This window comes from Vombatus ursinus, unplaced genomic scaffold (genome assembly GCF_900497805.2).
Source record: "Vombatus ursinus unplaced genomic scaffold, bare-nosed wombat genome assembly UNPS02007725.1, whole genome shotgun sequence".
NCBI classification, from domain to species: Eukaryota; Metazoa; Chordata; class Mammalia; order Diprotodontia; family Vombatidae; genus Vombatus; species Vombatus ursinus.
Genome location: NW_020947503.1, coordinates 875 through 21,179, shown reverse-complemented (window position 1 = coordinate 21,179; position 20,305 = coordinate 875). Strand labels below are relative to the sequence as shown.

At 36.6% G+C, this 20,305-nt stretch overlaps 1 protein-coding gene across 1 annotated transcript; it reads left to right on the top strand.

Annotated features, from left to right (window-relative positions):
• Nucleotides 1-1,464: 1,464 nt before the first annotated feature.
• On the top strand, nucleotides 1,465-20,056 carry LOC114033975 (far upstream element-binding protein 3-like). The gene is made up of 10 exons (XM_027849611.1): nucleotides 1,465-1,494; nucleotides 4,575-4,624; nucleotides 5,070-5,141; nucleotides 6,836-6,893; nucleotides 8,565-8,727; nucleotides 11,117-11,215; nucleotides 14,020-14,124; nucleotides 14,593-14,695; nucleotides 15,300-15,400; nucleotides 19,853-20,056. Exons 2-10 carry the CDS (start codon nucleotides 4,612-4,614, stop codon nucleotides 20,054-20,056), a joined length of 918 nt encoding a protein of 305 aa, XP_027705412.1. The 5' UTR covers nucleotides 1,465-1,494; nucleotides 4,575-4,611.
• Nucleotides 20,057-20,305: the final 249 nt, after the last annotated feature.

The following is a 20,305-nucleotide window of genomic DNA, read 5'->3' as shown; positions in this document are numbered from 1 at the left end:
GGAACATCTTGTATTCAGACCAAATATATGCAAAAGGCAAAATTAAGAGAAATTAAAACAGCATTTCTCTTATCCCTGAGATAGGCATATTTAGAGTATACATTGATATTCTGACTACAGATGGTTATTTAACTAGTGACCCAGAAGAAAATACTTTTGACTCTATAGCTTCATTTATTTTTTTTTAATTTCTTCATGCATATTACTTTTCTTTGAAAATGCCATAATCCTTTTTTCTTAATTTCAAATTAGAGACCTGAGGGTTAAGTTCATACTATAGAAATATCATTTGAGATTCTTGGATTTGAGGTGTCAATGCCCTTCCTCATTTGCCTTAAATTATATATTTACATGATTGCACATGTATAACCTATATCAAATTGTTCACCTTCTTAGGGAGAGAGGAGGTAAGAAAGGGAAGGAGAAAATTTGGAACTCAAAATTTTGAAAATTTGTGTGTTAAAAATTGTCTTTACATATAAGTGGGAAAATAAAATATTATTTTTTTAAAATGATATAGTTCTTCACCTGGTTATCTTTAGTCTGTGTATAATCATTTCCCCAAAGTCCTTTTTCTAAATTCTTATTTAATTCTATGTAAAGTTCAGATTGTTGCTTTGTAATACACTTGGGTTTTTTGTTTTCTAAGTTCATGGGTTTGATAAGAAGTCTACTTCAGAGTGATTTTTATTTTGGTTGTAGCTGGAAAAGAAGAAAAATTGCCAACTAACCAGAACATAAGGTGGCTGAAATGCTTTTAGGAAAAACTTGATGAAAGGGTTGCTGTAGTAATAGGAAGTTAACAGAATTGTTTTTGATTTTTAAAAATGACTTCATTTTAAGTGAGTTTGAATGATAATTTTTTTAGTCAGTAGCATTTAGTGAATGTCCACTGTCTACTAAGCATGACATAAGAGTCTCTTAAAAATGAAATACAAGGCACAAACCCTGCCTCTATGGAGCTTATCATCTAATGGAAGAATTAAAGCAAATAAATGAAAGGAATGTATACATATGTTCATAGTGACTGCAACTCTCACTGGATGATCTTTAATAAAGCCTTGAATGATGCTAAATCTTTACATTTGGCTTTAAAAAAAAAAACCTTATCCTCTCCATCCTTACACTGGGTTTAAATTAAGAGCATGGAGGAGATGGTGAGTTCAAGGGATTTGGGCAAGAAGGATTTTCTCCCAGGACTCTCAGCATGGATATACACAGATCAATTTCTCATCCTGTGTTCAGCTGGACACTAGGTTATAAACTGTGTTGATTGAGACATCCCCTCCTGTTTCATATCATATAACTCATTCATTTCAGCCACTGAGCCTAAATTACTGTTTGCTTTTCTTTCTTTCTCTGTGTTTTTTTTTTTTTAATGATAAGAACTTATATGGGGATGAAGTTAGTTTATCCGTGCTAGTGCTTTGATTTTTCTTTTCTCTTTCTCTTTGCCACAGTGGGTAACCAGTTAGGGGCCCTGGTACATCAAAGGTAAGCAGTGGGTTATGTTTTATTATTTATTGATTAATTCTAATTGTTTATTGATCCACCATCTGTACTGGAGTGTTAGAAAGTCAGAGGTTGAGAATGTGGAAAAACTATAGGCTAGATTTCTTTAAGGCTGAAGTTTTGGGGTTTTTGTGATTTTTGTGTTTTTCTTCAATAACCTTTTCTAAGAAAATTTCCTAAAGGGATAAATTTAATGTTTTTGAGTGTTAAAAACTTAAATATTATTATGCAAAATTATAGGACTGTCAGAATATTGGAGATTTTCTTTATCTTGATTTTACATTGAATAAAAAAGAAATATCAAATTTTTCTAGTGCTTTAGAAATCTTTAGCCTTTTCACCTTAGAAAAGTTCTCCTGGAATAAGTGATACAAGGTGATGCTTATGGTAGACAGGCAAGCTCAGGGTCTATTACATGGAAGTAGGAGGCTAGAAACCCATATTCTACTGGTAGGGACACACCAAGTGACCTTCAGTAAATAGTCACTTAACTCTTCTCTGCTGAAGTCTCATTAATAAAAAATACCTTCTGCATGCCTCCCTAAAAAAATGAGGCTTAATGAAATCATTGTAAGGTGCTTTTAATGCCTGAAAAAGAAATTCTGTCAAACAGAAATGTGTACAATGTATAAGAATGATACTAATACTAAAATAGAGATTTAAAATACATATGCAGGATTCCATTATAAAGTACCTTACTATGCCAAGGGTTCACTTATATTGTGTCAGGTTATATGACACAGAATTCAGCGATCTTACCATAATCTGAAAAGCCAAAAATGTGTCTGTTATTTTTGTCTTATAACACCAACATTTTAGTTATGTTCTACGGTATTATAAAGAAATGTTATGGGGCAGCTAGGTGGCACAGGATATAGCACCAGCCCAGGAGTCAGGAGTACCTGAGTTCAAATTTGACCTCTGACACTTACTAGCTGTGTGACGCTGGGCAAATCACTTAACCCCAATTGCCTTTAAAAGAAAAAAAAAAAGGTGTTAGAAAGGCTTGGGGGTAGGGCAGGTAGGTGGCACAGTGGATAGAATGCTGGGCCTGAAGTCTGGAATACTTATCTTCCTGAGTTCAAATCTGGCCTCATACACTTACTAGTTGTGTGACCCTGGACAAGTCACTTAACCCAGTTAGCTTCAGTTCCTCATCTGTAAAATGATCTGGAGAAGGAAATGGCATACCACTCCAGTATCTCTGCCAAGAAAATCCTAAATGGGGTCACACAGTCAGACAGGACTGAAACACTGAAGAACAACAACAAAAGAAGGGCCTTTCAAATTATTAACTACCACTGATGAACAGACTATTTCAAGAAAGTTTCATTCTGACCAGGTTTAAAAATATTTAATTGAACAAACCATTAACAATTAACAATTGAGATTTTTGTTTGAAATGAAAAAGACCAACTTCTCTATAGCATTTTGATCAGTCAAAACTATACTGGTAAAAAATGTTTACAATTATTTCCAAACTATTTATTCTGCACATTGACCCAATATTTTTGTTGTGACCTTATATTTTTATTCTCCAAAGAAGCTCAGAGCCAAAATTATACAAGGAGGTTGCTGGATAAGGCATGTGAATTTTCCTGTTGATTTAACTTTGGATTTTTTTCCTAGGTAAAACCCCAGTAATACTCACAGCAAATTGACTTGTGCCACATAAACACTTGCTTTTGCTGTAGCCTCCTGACTTTAGTAGGAATACATGTTTGTAGTTAGCATTATCTTCCCTATTGGGACAAAGCCTAATATGAAAGAAAACAATATCTTTGAATGTGTTCATGAAACTCAGTCTTAGCATCAATATTTCAAAAATAATTGGGAGGCCCAGAATTGCTTATTTTCAGATAGTATATGTAAATGCCAGAAATTACTTCTGCATCTACAAACCTAAGGATGTATGTTACAACAGAAGAGTCTCTCCCTGTGCTTTTATCACAGCTGCATAATGGGAAGAGCTTTTAACTATTGCATTTTTCCTAAGCATAGGACTTTTCACAAAAACATGTACTTTATTCAGTTCTTTCCATGGTGGTTAAAAATCCAGGGGGGGGGTGTGTGTGTGTGTGTGTGTGTGTGTGTGTGTGTGTGTGTGTGTGTGTGTGTGTGTGTGTGTGTGTGTGTGTGTGGTGTTTAAAAATGCCAGGGTTTTTTTTGGGAGGGGGTTCCCTAACTATCTGTATTATCTTCTTCAAAGGTAGATGTTTAGATTTAATTGCTTTCCAGGGTATTGCACGAATTGGATATTGTCTATAAGATGGTGTATGGGAAGTTAGGAAGTATTCCTGTTGCTTCATTTGAATGAATCAATGCAGTACTTGTCTTCAAAAGGACAAGGGGCGGGGGACATCTAAGACTCGATTGTGTGCTTTTTAACAGGAGTACTTGGAAAATGACCAGAGTAATTATTCCTTTCTACTCAACACTGATTAGAACTCCATTGGAAAACTATATTCAGTTTAGGGCCTCATACTTTAAAAAACCGAGGTAATTTGAAAGGAGGCCAAAGAGAAGTAAAAAGTTTGAAAACCAAGGCATATGTAGAAAAGTAGAATGATGTTTATTGGATCTGGAGAAAAGAATGCCAGAGGAGAAGTGCAAAGGTCACCCAGTACATAAAAGAATGTTATTAAGTAATCACAGACTAGTTACTCTTATTAGTCAAAGTGGGCAAAACAAAACATTTAAGAGTTAGACAGCAACAGGAAATGTTCAGATTAAATATGGGAGAAAAAAAAAAACCCTAGCAATTAAAAGAGGTTTGGTAATTGAATAAGTTGCTAAAGTAGTCACCTATAATGGTAAGAACAGCAACTCACTCTGGGTACTTTTTTTCAATTCAAGTGATAGGGGGACAAGGTGCTTTATCTGAGTGACTTCGTATAATTTTAGGTCCATTGTCTAAACTTATGTTTAAAACTCTAGGCTTATGATGTTATCAGTTTAGGAGGAGATTGAGAATGAAAGATAGTCCAGAATTATTTTATTGACTTTGAAATGTTACTGACTTTTATTTATTTTATTGACTTTGAAATATTATTCATTTTTAGGGCAGTAATAACAGAAGAATTCAAAGTGCCTGATAAAATGGTTGGGTTCAGTAAGTATCTGGATTGCCCAATTTCCTAAGCATTTAATCATCCTTTTTACCTTATTCATTAAGAAATAAATGTTTACTTTATTAAGAGGCATGTTACCTCTTCTGAAACTAAACTGGTAACTTAAACAACAGTTACTTCGTGCTATAAGACAGTGCAGCTCTTTTATCCGACTGCTGGATGACTAGAACCAAACACCGTTAGAAATTTTTATGGCTGAAGTGGCTTGAATGAGTATCCCAAAACAGTATAATTTAGAAACAAAACTACCTGTCTCTTAAACAGTAGATTTATAGAATGTTAGAGTAGCAAAGGGACCTTAGTAATCAAGTCCTCTCCCATCCCTATTTTACTGTGAGCCCAAGTGGAAACTAAAAAGTAGATGCTGATTACTGTGGAAAGTCAGTTATGGGTGGCAAGTTCTGACCCTGTTCCACCTTGTTTCAGTTATCGGCCGGGGTGGTGAGCAGATTTCACGGATTCAGGCAGAATCTGGTTGCAAGATTCAGATTGCACCAGGTAAGAGCTTTTCTTTCTTATGACCCAATACATGCATGTTTTAAACTTAAGTCCATTTATCATCTTAGCTTGTTGCATAGAATTTATAGGATCTTGATCAAAACCTTTCCCTGAAACTAAGAGAGATAAATTTATTCCCAAATAGAAAACAAAGGCAATATTTATCATTGTCCTGGTTTTGCAAGTAGAATGGAAGATGGGGATCTAGTGGGGGCAAATCTCATTTGGCTTTACTTCTAGACTGGTAACACAAAATAGACCTGTGGCATTTTTATGCAACAGTAGCTCATCAGGACCTCCAGGATCTCTATTAGAGTATATTGCCTGACTCTACAGGTAATAAGACAAATCATGTGGTCCTTTGGGTTAGTGGTGATTGCAAAGGTCCTGAGTTACAGAACTGTGAAGATCACTGGTCTTGACCACCAATTTTCATTATTCTTAATGGCTAGTATTCTGGTTTCATCCATATTGGCCCATGTCAAACAGATTTCAGGAATATCTCCTAACAGTGTTTTGCTGTGGATAGACTCTTGGTAGTATGCCACATGTTCCTTATTTGTACCTCTCTGTTGAGGTTTATCACATCCTGCCTGATGTCACACTTATTTGTATGCTTGCTTATCCCCCTACTATGCCTTAAGCTCCTTAAAAGTCATGTAAGCCTTGTGCTACTTAGCTTTTCATTTTACTCATTGCCTAGTATTGGGGTAGAGAAGAAGGCAGATCCTAAAAGATGTGTTTTTTCTTTAGAGTATAGTTTGGGTTTAGATCTGATTAATATAGTAGGTGACGAGAAGTAGGGATAGATATTTTAATAGAGTAAATGTCTGTTAATGAAGCAAAATCTTATAATATTTTAAGATAATTTGTTAGCTAAAACCTTAGGTATAAATCATGCTGTATAGAATACTCTTTTAATTATTATACTAGAGGAAGACTTCAATTTAATTGTACTACATATGCATTCAAAGTATACGTAAGCGTATCAGTGTACTTAATTACTTAATGAAACACAATAAGGCATACGTAATATGTTGGTTGTCAAAAGACTAAATATTTATTATATGGTGTCCTAGAGATGGTCCCTTGTATTGATGATTTGTCAGATATTTATGCAATTAATATTGGTGACAACTGCTGTGCATCTCATTGGCCTTTTCATCAAGGATCTCAAAGCTCTTTGCAAACAAATAGCTGTTATCTCCCGTTACACATGAGAAAATTGAGGAATAAAATGATCATAGAATCGCAAAACTAAATCTGAAAGGACCCTCAGGCCTTTGAAGCCCTGGGAAGTTAAGTGACTTTGCCAAAGTTATACAGGTAGTAAGCTTCAAAAGCAGGATTTATAACCCAGTCCTCTTCAAAGACAGTGGTCTTTCCACTTAACCGTGCTAGTCAAGTAACATTACCACATATCACAGTAGGAGAAAAGGGGAGCTAAGAATAATAACTAGTGCTGACTCATAAATCTTTACTGGGTCCTCTAGATTTCCTTTGTTAAAAAGACTAATCTGCCAAATTAATATCCCAGCTACATATGAAAATTGAGAATCTTTTTACCAAGAGACTGGGATTTTTGAGGCTGCCTTAGATAACCAAGCACAGAAACTGAATCTATACACAGTAGTAAAGATGCTTAGTTGCCAGGCGCCCACCAATACACCTTATCTTCTTGATTCTTCTTGTAGAGAGTTCTGGGATTCCAGAGAGGCCCTGTGTACTTACCGGAACCCCAGAAAGTATTGAGTAAGTTAATTTTGTTTACTTTTTCCTTTTACTTTTCTTCCCCCTTCCCTAAAGAGGGGAGAAATGGAAGGGCAGAACTGTTACTAAACACTGTTAATTGGTGCTGTGTTACTAAACCACAACCAGCAAGTGCTGATGTATATAAAATTTGGGGTTGCCATACTATGGGCATTTCTCTGCTACCACATACTTAGAGTGTCATGAAGCCTGTGTTGAATTTCTCATAGCTATCATGATACCTCCTTTATGAACTAGGTTTTCAGGGTATGCACAGTTTTCCATGCTAAAGAACTCACTCTATTGGGTTGCTCAAATTGAGTCTTATCTTACTGGTGTTAGTATGATACTTCTTCCTGAAAGGGTTATTTTGAAATTATCTAGGTGACACTGCATAGCATCATATTATCCATTCTAAGTTCGATCCTGTTGCCTCTTTTTGATCCAAATGAATTTGGATCTCTGATTTCCTGTTTCATTCAGAGGACCATCTGGGTAGTCTAGAATTGGGGAGGGGTGGTAGGAGTAAGGACCTGTAGTAGCTTTAAGAAAAGAACTGTTTTCCATTCCTGTTACAAGTAATTGAGCTTTACAGACACCAGTTTTCAATCTCATGGAACTGAAGATCGTTGTGGAAAAAGTGCTAATTTGGAGGAATCTCTCTCCCTCCCTTTTCTCTTTTTTCCTCTATCCTTTTTCTCTGACTCTCTTATCTGTGTTTCCCATATCAATCTTCTGTCTCGGTTTCTCTGTGTTCTCTCTTTCTTTCTCTGTCTCTTTTTCATCTCAGTCTTCTTTCTATTTCTCTCCTCTCTGTCTCTCTCCTCCTGTGAGTGCTCATCTGTATCTCACAGTCTCTCAGTCTACAGTTATATGTGGTTTGTGGACAAAGGCGGGTTCCAGATTATGTCTCTCAGTAGGCAGAGTTGTTTCATTATTTCCACTGCTCACAGATTTATAGAAAAGTTTAAATTTATTTTACAATGTTACAAGCAGTGACCCAGAACAAGTGTCACTGGTGAGTATACATTATAGGGCAAACAATATGGTTTTCCTGGCAGCAAAGCATTTTTCTTACGGCAATGGTTAGTCCAGAACTAAAGCAAAATATTAAGAAGAAGCTGTACTTGAGGAACACGTGAGGAGGAAGCCAAAAGCAGGTTCTCAGCCCTAAAAGTTTAGATCAGACAACTGATCAATACCAGCAGCTGAAGAAAACCTGAATTTTGGAGGTTTTTTCCCCCATATCCTTATTGCTCTATTAACTGGACTCTTCTCCAGATTCTTACTGCAAAGTGTTGAGTAACACATATTTATAGCATGTAGGAAGATAGTTGAATTTTCTTAGCTAGACTGTTAAGTAACTTAGGTGACTAAAAAAAAAGAGATGTGGGGGGAGATACAGACAGACACTGCTGCTTCTCGCTACAAAAAACCAAGCTGATGGTTCCTAACTTCAGCAAAGAAGTCAAAGTAGTTAAATGAATTGAAGAAGAGTTTGAAATTTAGGAATGAATCATACTAGTAACCTTTACTCTTTTTTCTTCCTATCTCTCTGTTTTTACATTTCCTGCTCTGGCCTCCTTCTCTTACCTCTATCCTAGTTCTTTTTTTCCTCTCTGATATACAAACTGTTTTGTTTAATGGTAGTTCTCTTTTGGTCTTCCCTCAAAGACAAGCCAAGCGACTATTGGGACAAATTGTTGATCGATGTCGGAATGGACCTGGATTTCATAATGATGTAGATGGGAATAACACAATCCAGGAGATTCTCATCCCTGCATCTAAAGTGGGGCTAGTCATTGGCAAAGGAGGAGAAACCATAAAGCAGTTACAGGTATGCGACCTTAGTAGATTCAGAAACTTATTCCCTTCTCAGGAAATGTGTCTTTAAAGCCATTCTCTGCCTTTTTACTCTCATAGGTTTTTTTCTTTTTATATCATTATTTTTCCTCAGTATTTTTCCTCTGCCCCCTCCCAGGGAGCCATCCCATATAACAAACAGTATATTTTAAAAGACAAAAAAAAAAAGAAAAAGAAGAGGAAAAATCAGTGCAACCAGTCAGTATATTGAAAAAGTCCAAAAGTGTGTACATTGTGTACCACCTGTGGACTTCCCACCTCTGCAAAGGGTTGGGTTGGAACTCTTCTTTTTGAGGCATGCATGTTCTTTATAATTTTGCAACATTCAGTTTTGATTTTTCTGTATGTGTTTGTTCTTTCCATTTATATTGTTGTAATCCTTGTGTATATTGTTTTCTTGACTCTGTTTACTTCATTGTGTATCATTTCATGTCATGCTTTCCATGCTTTTCTGTACTTACCATGATCATCATTTCTTACAGCTCAGTAATATTCCAGTACAATCAACATACTTCATTGTGTTTAGCCATTCCTCAAATGATGGGCACCTGCTTTGTTTCCAATTCTTTGTATCACAAAAACTACTGCTATAAATATTTTGGTGTATATAAGGACTTTCTTATCAGTAGTCTCCTTGGGTTGTAATATATAAGCTTGATAATGGAATCTCTGGGTCAAAGCAGTATGGACATTTTAGTCACTTTATTTGCACAATTCCAAATTGCTTTCCAAAATAGTTGTACTAATTCACAACTCCACCAACAATGAATCAATGTACCTATCTTCCCATAATCCCTCCAACATTGACTTTTGCCATCTTTTGTCATCTTTGCCAGTTTTCAGGGTGTGAGATGAAACCTCAGAGTTGCTTTGATTTATATTTCTCTTATTAGAGATCTGAAGCATTCTTTCATTTGCACAAGAGTTTGCAATTTTTCTTTTGAGTAATGTTTATTCATATACTTTGAACATTTATCCGTTGGTCTTGTATGTATTTATTAATTATTTATGTATCTTGGATACCAAAACCTTATCAGAGAATTTTGATACAAAGATTTTTTTTTTTCACTATTCAGCCACTTTTCTTATTCTAGTTGCATTAATTTTGTCTGTATGGAAGCTTTTAACTTACATATAATCAAAGTTACTTACTTTTGCAACTGCTTGTATCTCTTGTTTGGTTAAGACTACATCTCCTACCCATAGCTATGAGGAGTATATGATCTGTTTCTCTTTTAATTTTTTTGTAATATGTTCTTTAATATTAAAGTGATGTATATTTTCAAATATATTGTAAAATATTGTTTAATATGTTGGCCTAAGCCTAATTTCTGCCATACTGCTTTCCATTTTTCCCGGCAGTTTTATTTATAAAATAGAGAGTTCTTTCCTAAGTATTTTATGTTTAGGGGTTCCTTGAACACTTGGTGATTGAGTTCTGTTAGTTTTGATTCTCCCTTATCTAGTTTGTTCCACTGATCTACCTCTCTCTCTTTTTTTTTTTTTAAACCAACACCAGGTGGTTTTGATGACTGCTGTTTTATAATATAGTTTGAGTTCTGGGAGTGCTATTCCCCCTTCATCCCTATCTGGTAGGCTTTTTCAAGAATATCTGAATCACAGTGGCTGGAATTTCACTGGACTCCTAATAGATGTTTCTGCATATCTTGTGTTATATTTCATAACACAAAAACTATACCTTGTGTCTTCTACCAGAGAAAAATTGGAGTTCGTGTGTACTGGCAATGTTTCATATGCATTTTCTTATACAGCCATTTAGAGAATAAAACTTTATTAATATTGTTTTAGTAATTTGATGTTCACCAGGTACCACAAATTAATTGTGTTCATATATACAGTCTAAATGCCCTGGGGAAAGGAAAGGAAAGAAATCAAGTTTTTGGATATAGTTTGGTTTATCCCACTGTCTTAGATGTTAATACTTGAGAGCTGTCTAGAAATAGCAACATTTCTGTATTCACACTGAATCAGAATTGATTACCAAAAGTCTAAATGTTACTTAAGTGGTAAAGTCAATGCTAATTTCACATGTTAATTATTCAGGAGAGGCATAACTGTATAATGAAAAGAGTACTTGATTTAGAATCAGAAGACCCAGGTTCAGTCTTCAGTTCTAACATTTTCTGTGGGCGAGTCACTTAATCTCTCAGGGCCCTCAGTTTTCTCATCTGTAAAATGGAAATTAAAATATTGGCATGAGCTACCACTTAGAAATATAGTAAGGAAAGTATTTTGTGAGCCTTACAGTACTATATAAATCTGTGCCACTATTATTATTGATCTTAAAGTGATTTTGTGTGCCCTATTAAAAATTATGTTTCCATGCTGTGTGTTCTTCATAGGAGCGAACAGGTGTGAAAATGATAATGATCCAAGATGGTCCTTTGCCCACTGGAGCAGACAAACCCCTTCGTATTACTGGAGACCCATTCAAAGTACAGGTAAACTTACCAGGAAAACTTTTTATGGAGTTATTATGTAGTGGCGATGGTATATCTGTATGGCTGTATGACTAAATTACTATTACTCTTGTATTTTATTATTTCTGTTCACTCTGTTTTATAAATGTTATATTAAACAAATATGAGATGGAATTGCTGCTTTTATGACACTAAGCTGCCTCTGAAAATAGGTATTCATTTTATCCAGTTAATCTGTTCTGTCATATTGGGTTTGAGAGTTTAGTTGTGGGAAAAAGCTTAACAGAGTTCTGGGCATCATAAGACATAGATAACCCTGCTTACCCTGTGGCAGCAAGGGACAGACTTTCATTAGTTTCTCCAGTATTTGAAATGGATTTGTTCTGTATTCCCACATCTAATCCACCTTGTAACCAGTGGCAGACATTTAAGACACTTTGACTAGGGCTATAGTTGTGAATTCTTTGGCCATAAAACAGAACAAAGCCAAATAGTCTGTGTAGGTATTAAGGATATGGCCTTGGCCTCAGCAGCATAATACTTTACCATTGAACAACCAACCATAGATATAAGGTGACATAAAATCAGATAGTGGCAAAGCCAGGTGTTTAGTTATAGAATAGAAAAATGAGGCTGATCTGAAGTTCGAGGGAGAGTCTTAATTTGGTTTCTGAAGTGTTTCTCCCTTTTTTGAGTGTTTTGGCATTGGAATGAAGAAAGTTGATCTTCACAAAGAACAGAGCAGCTTTTGGAGGTAGCATTTAATTGGAGGAACTGGAGCTCTCACTCCTAAGAGGTTAACTTCTGCCCACCTGAGGCTTCGGGAAGCAGCAAAGTTGTTTTATTTAAAACAGAGGTTCTAACTTTATTAATCTTGGTACAACAAGAGATCACTGCACAGCTCTTTTTCTTTGGGAGTGTTGTATTACAACCTAGTGGAAACTGCCAGTTTTTTAAGAAGTTTGTTCACTTTGTGATACTACTACACAGTTAAGCACAGATTTATAAAACTTATAGTTTTTCAAGACCAATAACTACAATAACATTGTAGGACAAGATTGAGTAGTTCTGAGTACACTGCTTTTCTTCCTTAGGCTCTAGTTAGGGTAAAGAGCCTGTCATTTCACTTGTCAGATCCATAAACTGTCTTTTAAAAAAAAAAAAAAGGAATATCTCATTATTGAGGAGTTTACTTTTTCATTTTGGATTGCATAAAGACATTATTTTGCTTCTTTAGTAAACTAATACGTATTCTACTGAGGTTTTATTATGCATCTGTGCCATTGAAATTATGGGGTGGTGAAAGACCAAACTTGATGGTATTTTGCGGCTTTTTTTAATGTAAACAGTTCCTTTCTTAAGAATTCATGTCATCAAGGGCAGCTAGGTAGCCCAGTGCATAGAGTGCCAGGCTTGGAGTCAGGGAAGGCCTGAGTTCATATATAGCCTCAGACACTTCCTAGTTGTGTGACCCCGGACAAGTCACTTAACCCTGTTTGCCTCTGTTTCCTCATCTGTAAAACGAGCTGAAGAAGGAAATGGCAAACCACTCCAGTATCTTTACCAAGAAAACCTCTAGTGGGGTCATAAGGTTTCAGATATGACTGAAACAACTAAACAACAAGCAACAATTCCCCTTGTTCAACAGTACTCTGGGGCCTCGTAGACACCCCCATGCTCTTCCCTGGCCTTGGGCCCTACGCCAGTCCTCTAAGAAATAGGGAGAATTCATGTCATCAACTCTTCCTCTCCATATGTGATCCTTTTGTTGTAATTATTGTCTGAAAAATAGCCCAAGATCAATAGATGAGAGGTGTTGCAATAATTTGCAACAAAAAAGAAAAAGCCATGCAACTGCCTTAAACTTTTTTTTAATGGAATCAAAGTTTTTGGTTTGGGCACTCGGCTATCTCAGGGAGTGATGGTTGTCATATAGTGTGACCCTTTTAAAACACAGGTGCTGAGAAATAAACAAATTTTAAGGTAAATTGTACCTTTACTTTATTTCATCTGTGTGTAGGGAGAACAAAATGTAGCCTTTGATACAGCTAAATCTATGTAATAATCAGAATTCTACTCTATTTTTATTTTTTTTGTTTTTGTTTTTGTTTTTTTGGCTAGGCAGTGGGGTTAAGTGACTTGCCCAGGGTCACACAGCTAGTAAGTGTTATGTATCTCAGGCCAGATTTGAACTCAGGTCCTCCTGAATCCAGGGCTGGTACTCTATCCACTGCACCACCTAGCTGCCCCTCTACTCTATTTTTAAATAGGATTTGTAGTAGCTGCAATCAGTTATCTTTGACTTTCCAAATAGTAGTTGAACTGTAGCAGATGGCTTTTTTTTTAAACTTATAAGTATTTATCCTTGTTACCAGAATTTTTCTTTCAAATTCCTAGTTTTGTTTCTGCCATATTCAATGTCATTGCTGTGTTATACATAGCCCCACAATGATGTTTTCCATTCCATAGGAGTCTTCCTGAAATAAGATGTTTCAGAAAACCATTCAGAAACCAGGAGTAGCATGTCAGAAACATTTTCTTGGGAAGATTAGTAATCAAAAGTTAGGCCAAGTAGACTTTTTTAATCCAACTAGGGTTGAAACATAGCTTTGGACAATAGAAGGAATGGTGCAATTATTTTCAGGTCTGGTGAGTATCTGCTTCTTTCTCCCCCCTTCCCGAAACTGTACCAAATCACCTCTCTTCACTCCCACGTTCCTTTCAAGCCATTTTATCAGTAATTGGAAAAGACTGTCAGATGTTGAACAAATATTCATGCCATGTGCCCCGCTTTCTTAATGCATTTGTTATTTGTGTTTATGCAGCAAGCAAGGGAAATGGTACTAGAGATTATCCGAGAAAAGGATCAAGCTGACTTCCGAGGCGTGCGCAGTGATTTCAGCTCCCGAATGGGAGGGGGCAGTATAGAGGTACACTTGAATTAGAAATTGTAATTGTTTGCTATCATGGGAAAAGGAATGAAGAAGGTCTCCTAGTGGGCATAGTAACAGTCAAATCCTTCCCAGTGGTTATTCATCATTTTCAGTGAATGGTGCTATTCACACCTCTTGTTTATAAATGTAGGTAGGTGGTATGTTTCTGTGCATAAACACCTTTCCCTGATTTCTGAGATGTAACAGGAAAACTCGAGAGGCTCAACGCTTTTTTTGAGTACTGCAGCTTAAGTGTTCAAGTTCCAAAGAACCTGTTTTTATATGTGGAAACTTTGAAGACTATTTCATTAATGTGATAGAGTGGAATAGTTTTTATGCTATAAAATAATGATGTAAAAATCAAATCATCCCCAAGTATATTTCATGGCTTCTGCATCTGCAGTTCATGCTTATGTTTTTCTCCTAGCTTTATTGAGATTTTGTTTCTGTTCTTTCTCCTCTAAGGTATCTGTGCCTAGGTTTGCCGTTGGTATAGTAATAGGAAGAAATGGGGAAATGATCAAAAAAATTCAGAATGATGCTGGTGTAAGGATTCAGTTTAAACCAGGTTGGTTATAATGTCATTCAGAAATCTTATTATTTACCTCTAGTTGCCAGATATCTGGCAAAAAGAATGTGTCCTCCTTTCCACATATGCATCCTTTGACTGACTGAGATGTTTTATTTTGCCTTTTTTGTGTTGTGCAGTTTCACAGTTAAACTATTCTATTTTATTTATATTCTTTTTTTTCTTTTTTGTATTCAGTTTTTTAATTCTATAACCAGTTTAAAGTTGTCATTATGTAAAATATTGATTAGGGTTTTTTTTTTCTTTACAAGGACTTGTTTATACTTGAATACACCAAAAAAAGTGTTACAGAAATGCCCAAGGCTTTGCCTGTCTATAAATCAGTCACTCAAATATTTTTTAAAAACCTACTGTGTGCTAGACAGTCTTCTAGCCACTGGAAATACAAGTACAAAGAATGGAAGCAATCCTTACTTACAGTGAGCTTATATTTTATTGGAAGGAAATAACTATATATAAAAATATATACAGTGGTCACTGACTTCCATTTTTGGTAATTTTAGTATAATTACATATCAGTTCAACTTTTGCCTCCCTTGAGGTTGGGACATTTTAATTTAGTCTCTCACTTCTTGTTCCACAGATGATGGGATTAGTCCTGAAAGAGTTGCACAGGTCATGGGACTTCCAGAAAGGTGTCAACATGCAGCACATGTCATCAGTGAGCTTATTATTACAGCACAGGTGGGTTCTGTTCTCTGGGATCAACCATTTTAGCCACTCAAGTGGAAAATGGTCAACATTTCTATCAGTGAACTATACAACATTTTAGAGGTTCCACTTAAAAGTTTGCATTTTATGAAATGAATTTATTTGTAATTCAGGTCTTCACTTCTACCTTTCCTGCAACCCACTTATTCCCTCTTTCATGCAAAAAAAAAAAAATTTTTTTTTTCTTTTATATAGTCAACTCTTGGTTATCTCCAGTGGGTTGGGAAAAACTGTACCATGTATAGAATATCAATTTCTAAATAATTGAAATCTAATACACTTAATACTAAAACAGTACTAAATACCAAAACAACATAATTTTTGATTCAGAAAGCTCTTCAGGACCTTTCCAACTCTCAAGAATTATCATTTTGAATATAGTTGAGGCAGGGAAAAATTACTCTTTTGTAAATCTCAAAGTACTCCACAAATGTGAATTGTTATTGATACAGTTTAACAAATAATATTTATTAAGGCATTATGATAGTTGCTGAGAATACAGAGACAAAAACAAAGGAACTTACCTTGTCCTGAGATGAGTTAAATACAAGATAATTTGAAGAGGGAGATAGCATTAAAACTGGGGAAGATGAGATCAGGCTTCACAGAGGAAATGGTGCTGGAGCTGAGCATTAAAAGGGAATGTAAAGATTCTAAGAGCATTCTAGACATGAGGGATAGCTTGTGTGAAAGGTGTCCATTAGACTTAATCTATGGACTCTGTAATATCAAATAATCAGTAATTTTCTTTAGAGGGGAGGTAGTATGATATAATAAGGAGTCACTTCACTTCCTTATGGTTCAGTTTCCTTAGTTATAAAATGAGAGGGTTGGACTTAATGTCTTCAGAATACCTTCTAGTTGTTCATCTATGATCATAATAATGAAAGCATTAGACTCAAAGTCAGCAGGGTTGGGTTATTGTCCTGGCTATGCCACTGATTTGCCTTGTGGCCTTAGGCAAATCACTTCCTCTCTCTGGGCCTCAGTTTCTGGTTTTTTTTTTTAAATAAAGGCATTGGACAAGATGACCAGAAGGTTTCTTCTGCTCTTGTAGACTGTTCCATTTAGCATTGCTCAAGACATTATAAAGGAAAATAGAGAAGTATGAAACGTGGACGTTCAGTCATGGAATTCCTCTTCAGGAGTCGTCTTCAGGGGGCTTCATGTTGCCCCTGAGATAAAATATAAACTCTGTATATAGTTTAGAGCTTTTAAAGCTCTATTCAACCTGGGCTTTACTGAAACCAACATTATTGGGCCTTGCTCAGTCTGCCAAACTCTTTGATCCAGTCAAACTGGCCTTCTCTCTGGTTCCTCTCTTAGCTCCCCACCTTTACACTTGCCCTTCCCCATGCATACTCCCCCAAGAAATACACCTCAGCCTCATAGAGTCCTTTCTTCCTTTAATACAACTCAGGCACCACCTTCTACGTGAAACCTTTCTTTATCCCCCCCCCCCCCCCAACTCCTAGTATTCTCCTTCCCAAACTACCTTGTATTTAACTACTTTATATATGTATTCGTACGACTTGGAATTGTTTCATTCATTTTACTTGTAGCCCCAGTGTGCTTTTAATAAATACTTCAATTACTGACAAATGTTTGTTAAGTTCCTACTATGTGCCAGGCTGCAGGGGTACAAATACAAAGAATGAAACAATCCCTATTTGCAAAGAGCTTCCATTTTAATGGGAGAGACAACAAAGACATATAAATATGTACAGAGTAATAACAAAGAAAATGAATAAAAATAAATACAGAGAGGTTTGAGAGAGAGAGCACTAATAGTTGACAGGATAAGGAAAGACTTCATGTAGAATCTGGTGTTCAAACTTCATCTTGACAAAAGAGAGGGCTTTTTTGAGTTAGAGGTGAGGAGAGAGTTTATTCCAGGTGTTAGGGAGTGGCTAGTATACAGGAATGGAGATGGAGCTCCATGTATGAGGAAGAGGCCAATTTAGCTGGGTCACAGTGTGGGATAGGGAATAATGTGTAATGAGGGTGAGAATATATGTTAGGGCCAGTCTGTAAAGGGCTGTAAAAGCTAGGCTATAATATAGCTAGGCTATAAGAAATGTCTAATAGGCAATTGGTAATACAGGTTTGAAGCTCAGATCTAAAGACTGAGCCTGAATATGGAGAGCTGGGAATCATGATCATGGAGATGATCATTAAACTCATAGGAACCAAGAGAGAAAAACTGAAGGCCTAGGGGTAGAGTCTTGGGGTTTTTAGATGATATGATATACCAGTAAAGAAAACTGAAGACTGAACAGTTAGGTAGGAAGGGACCCAGGAGAAGGGATAATGTTATAATATCCCAGAGAGGAGAGAGTACAGAAATGAAAAATGAAGTCAACATCATCAAATGTAGCAGATAGGCTGAGAATAAAGATTGAAAAAAGGCCTTCAGATTTGCCAATTAAGACACAGTGTAGTAACTTTGGAAAGGGAGTTAGGAAGCCAGATTGCAAAAAATTGAGAAGTGAGTGAGTGAAAGGAAAGACAGTAATCAACACAGCTTTTTCAAGGAACTTGACTGAGAAAGGGAAAGGAGAGATGTGGGATCATACCTTGAGGGTCTAATGAAGATTTTATGGACTGGTATATTGACTTAAGTGTGTTTGAAGGCAAAAGGATAAGGATCCATAAATAGAAATTGAAAATTGGGGAGTCGGAAGAGGAAGTAAGTTAAATTTGTAATCTGCTAAAGAAGACAAAATGAAACAGAATTGATCCCATGTAAAGGTCCTGGCCTTGGGAAGGACAAGGGCCACCTCATTATCAGAGACTTGGGGCAAAAGAGGAAGAGAGTAAGAAAATGATGTCAAGGAGTTTTGAGATGAAGAGAAGACATCTTACATTTTGAATGGCCCCAGTTTTCTCAGTAAAAGGGTGAGGTCCTCAACTGAGGGGGGTGGGGAAGGGGATGTTAGAAGCTTGAGAAGAAAAAAGATTTGGGAAATCTTTTGTGGAGAGTGAGTCTTGTTGTTCAGTCGTGTCAGACTCTTTGTGACCCCATTTAGGGTTTTCTTGGCAAAGATACTAGAGTGGTTTGCCATTTCCTTTGTCAGCTCATTTTACAGATGAGAAAACTGAGGCAAATAGTATTAAATGACTTGCCCAGGGTCACACAGCTAGTAAGTGTCTGAAGTCAGATTTGAACTCAGGAAGATGAATCTTCCTGACTTCAGGCCTGGTATTCTATCCACTGTGCTATCTAGCTGATTAGGGAGTCAGGAAAGAATAAAAAAAGATTGCCTTCAAGAAGCTTCTCTTTTTTGTTAGTGTCTCTAGAAGTGGCTTTTTAAAAATTAGTCCCTAATGTCAACTTGCCTTGTCCATTTGTGTAGAGTATGAAAACAATCAACTTACCTGATTTGGAGGGTTTCTAGATAAATGTGCAGCTTACTCTCACAAATAAAAGAAAACTTTGTCAACAGTGGACATTTTTTTTTTGCCATTCTGAGTTGATGTGGTAAAGCAGCACCATCTCATGAAAGAGAGGAAAGAACTGCAGCCTGATCGCATTTGCTTTTAATGTCACCATTTTGAAATGCTGCAGGACCAAAGTGTTTGACATAGTAGACAGTGATTGGAGTGGGATTTGTGCACTCTGAATGTTAAAAGAAATCTTCTTCTGTAGATGCCTGTCTTTGCACACTGTTCTGTGATCACTGAACAGTGTGAAACTGTGTTTCAGAGAAGTCTTCTCTCCAGCATCAGACTGTGGGTAAAGGGGACAGCTCTTGTCCCTTTCAGAACTTGCCTTCAGTGGTCACCGTTTAACACATCTTTGTGCTGGCCCTTGGGAGTGGCATTGCAGATAAAAAGAAAAAAATAATCCTTTGATTCTTCCTGCTTGTTAGATTGCAAGGTCTTCTGAATCATAGAGCATTGTCTGTATGCCAACCTAGTTGGGGGAGGGTTAGAAACCATAAACTGTCACTCAGGCTTCACTTTCAAATGCCGATAGCTCTTTAGTGTCTAACGTCTGACTTCTGATAATCACAGCATGTGTTAGCCACAGGAAAGAAACCTCAAGGCTGGATAAAACCAGGCTCTCAGTTCTGACAGATCAGGTCCAGCAATTAAAACACAGGAACAAGGTAGTTGAGCTTTTAACTTTTGAGTTTATCCAAACACTTTTTTAATTTCAATATATTTATAGTGTTTATTTATATTTACATGCATTTATCTGCTCAGTTCCTCCTCTGATGGTGATTTGAATTAATTCCATTTTTATGGAAACCTTAACAGTCAGAAACATGGGAAAGTGCCTTGCTTCTCCATACCTAGAGGTACAGCATTGATTATTTAGCCTGTCATTTAACCTCACTTTTAGTAGAAGAAACTAAAAATTAGTGGTGGTGGTAGTTGTGAGTGGTGAGAGTAGTCACTAAAACTTTGCTTTCCTCCCAGGAACGTGATGGTGTAGGAGGTATCTCTGTACCCAGAGGAAGAGGTCGTGGCCGAAGTGATTGGAGTGTCGGGACACCTGGGGGGCTGCAGGAGGTCACCTACACAGTCCCAGCAGACAAATGTGGCCTTGTTATAGGCAAAGGTAAGAAAACCCTACTGGATTTTCATTTCCTTTTTCACACCACCTCACACCAATACCTCTAGAGTCTGAATTTGTTTAATTAATTCCATTTCCCTGCCTAAAGTTATCTCCTCCAGCTTCGTCATTTTACTGATCAATCAACAAGCATTTATTAAGCACCCTACCATATTCTAGGCCCTGGGATACAAAGACAAAAGAAATGGGCCTTGCCCTCAAGGAGCTCACGTTTTTTTTGTGAGGGGGCTGAGGCTCAGAGTGCCTTGCCAAAGGTTATGAGTTGGCAGCCAGGCCCAGCATCAAGTCTTGTGACT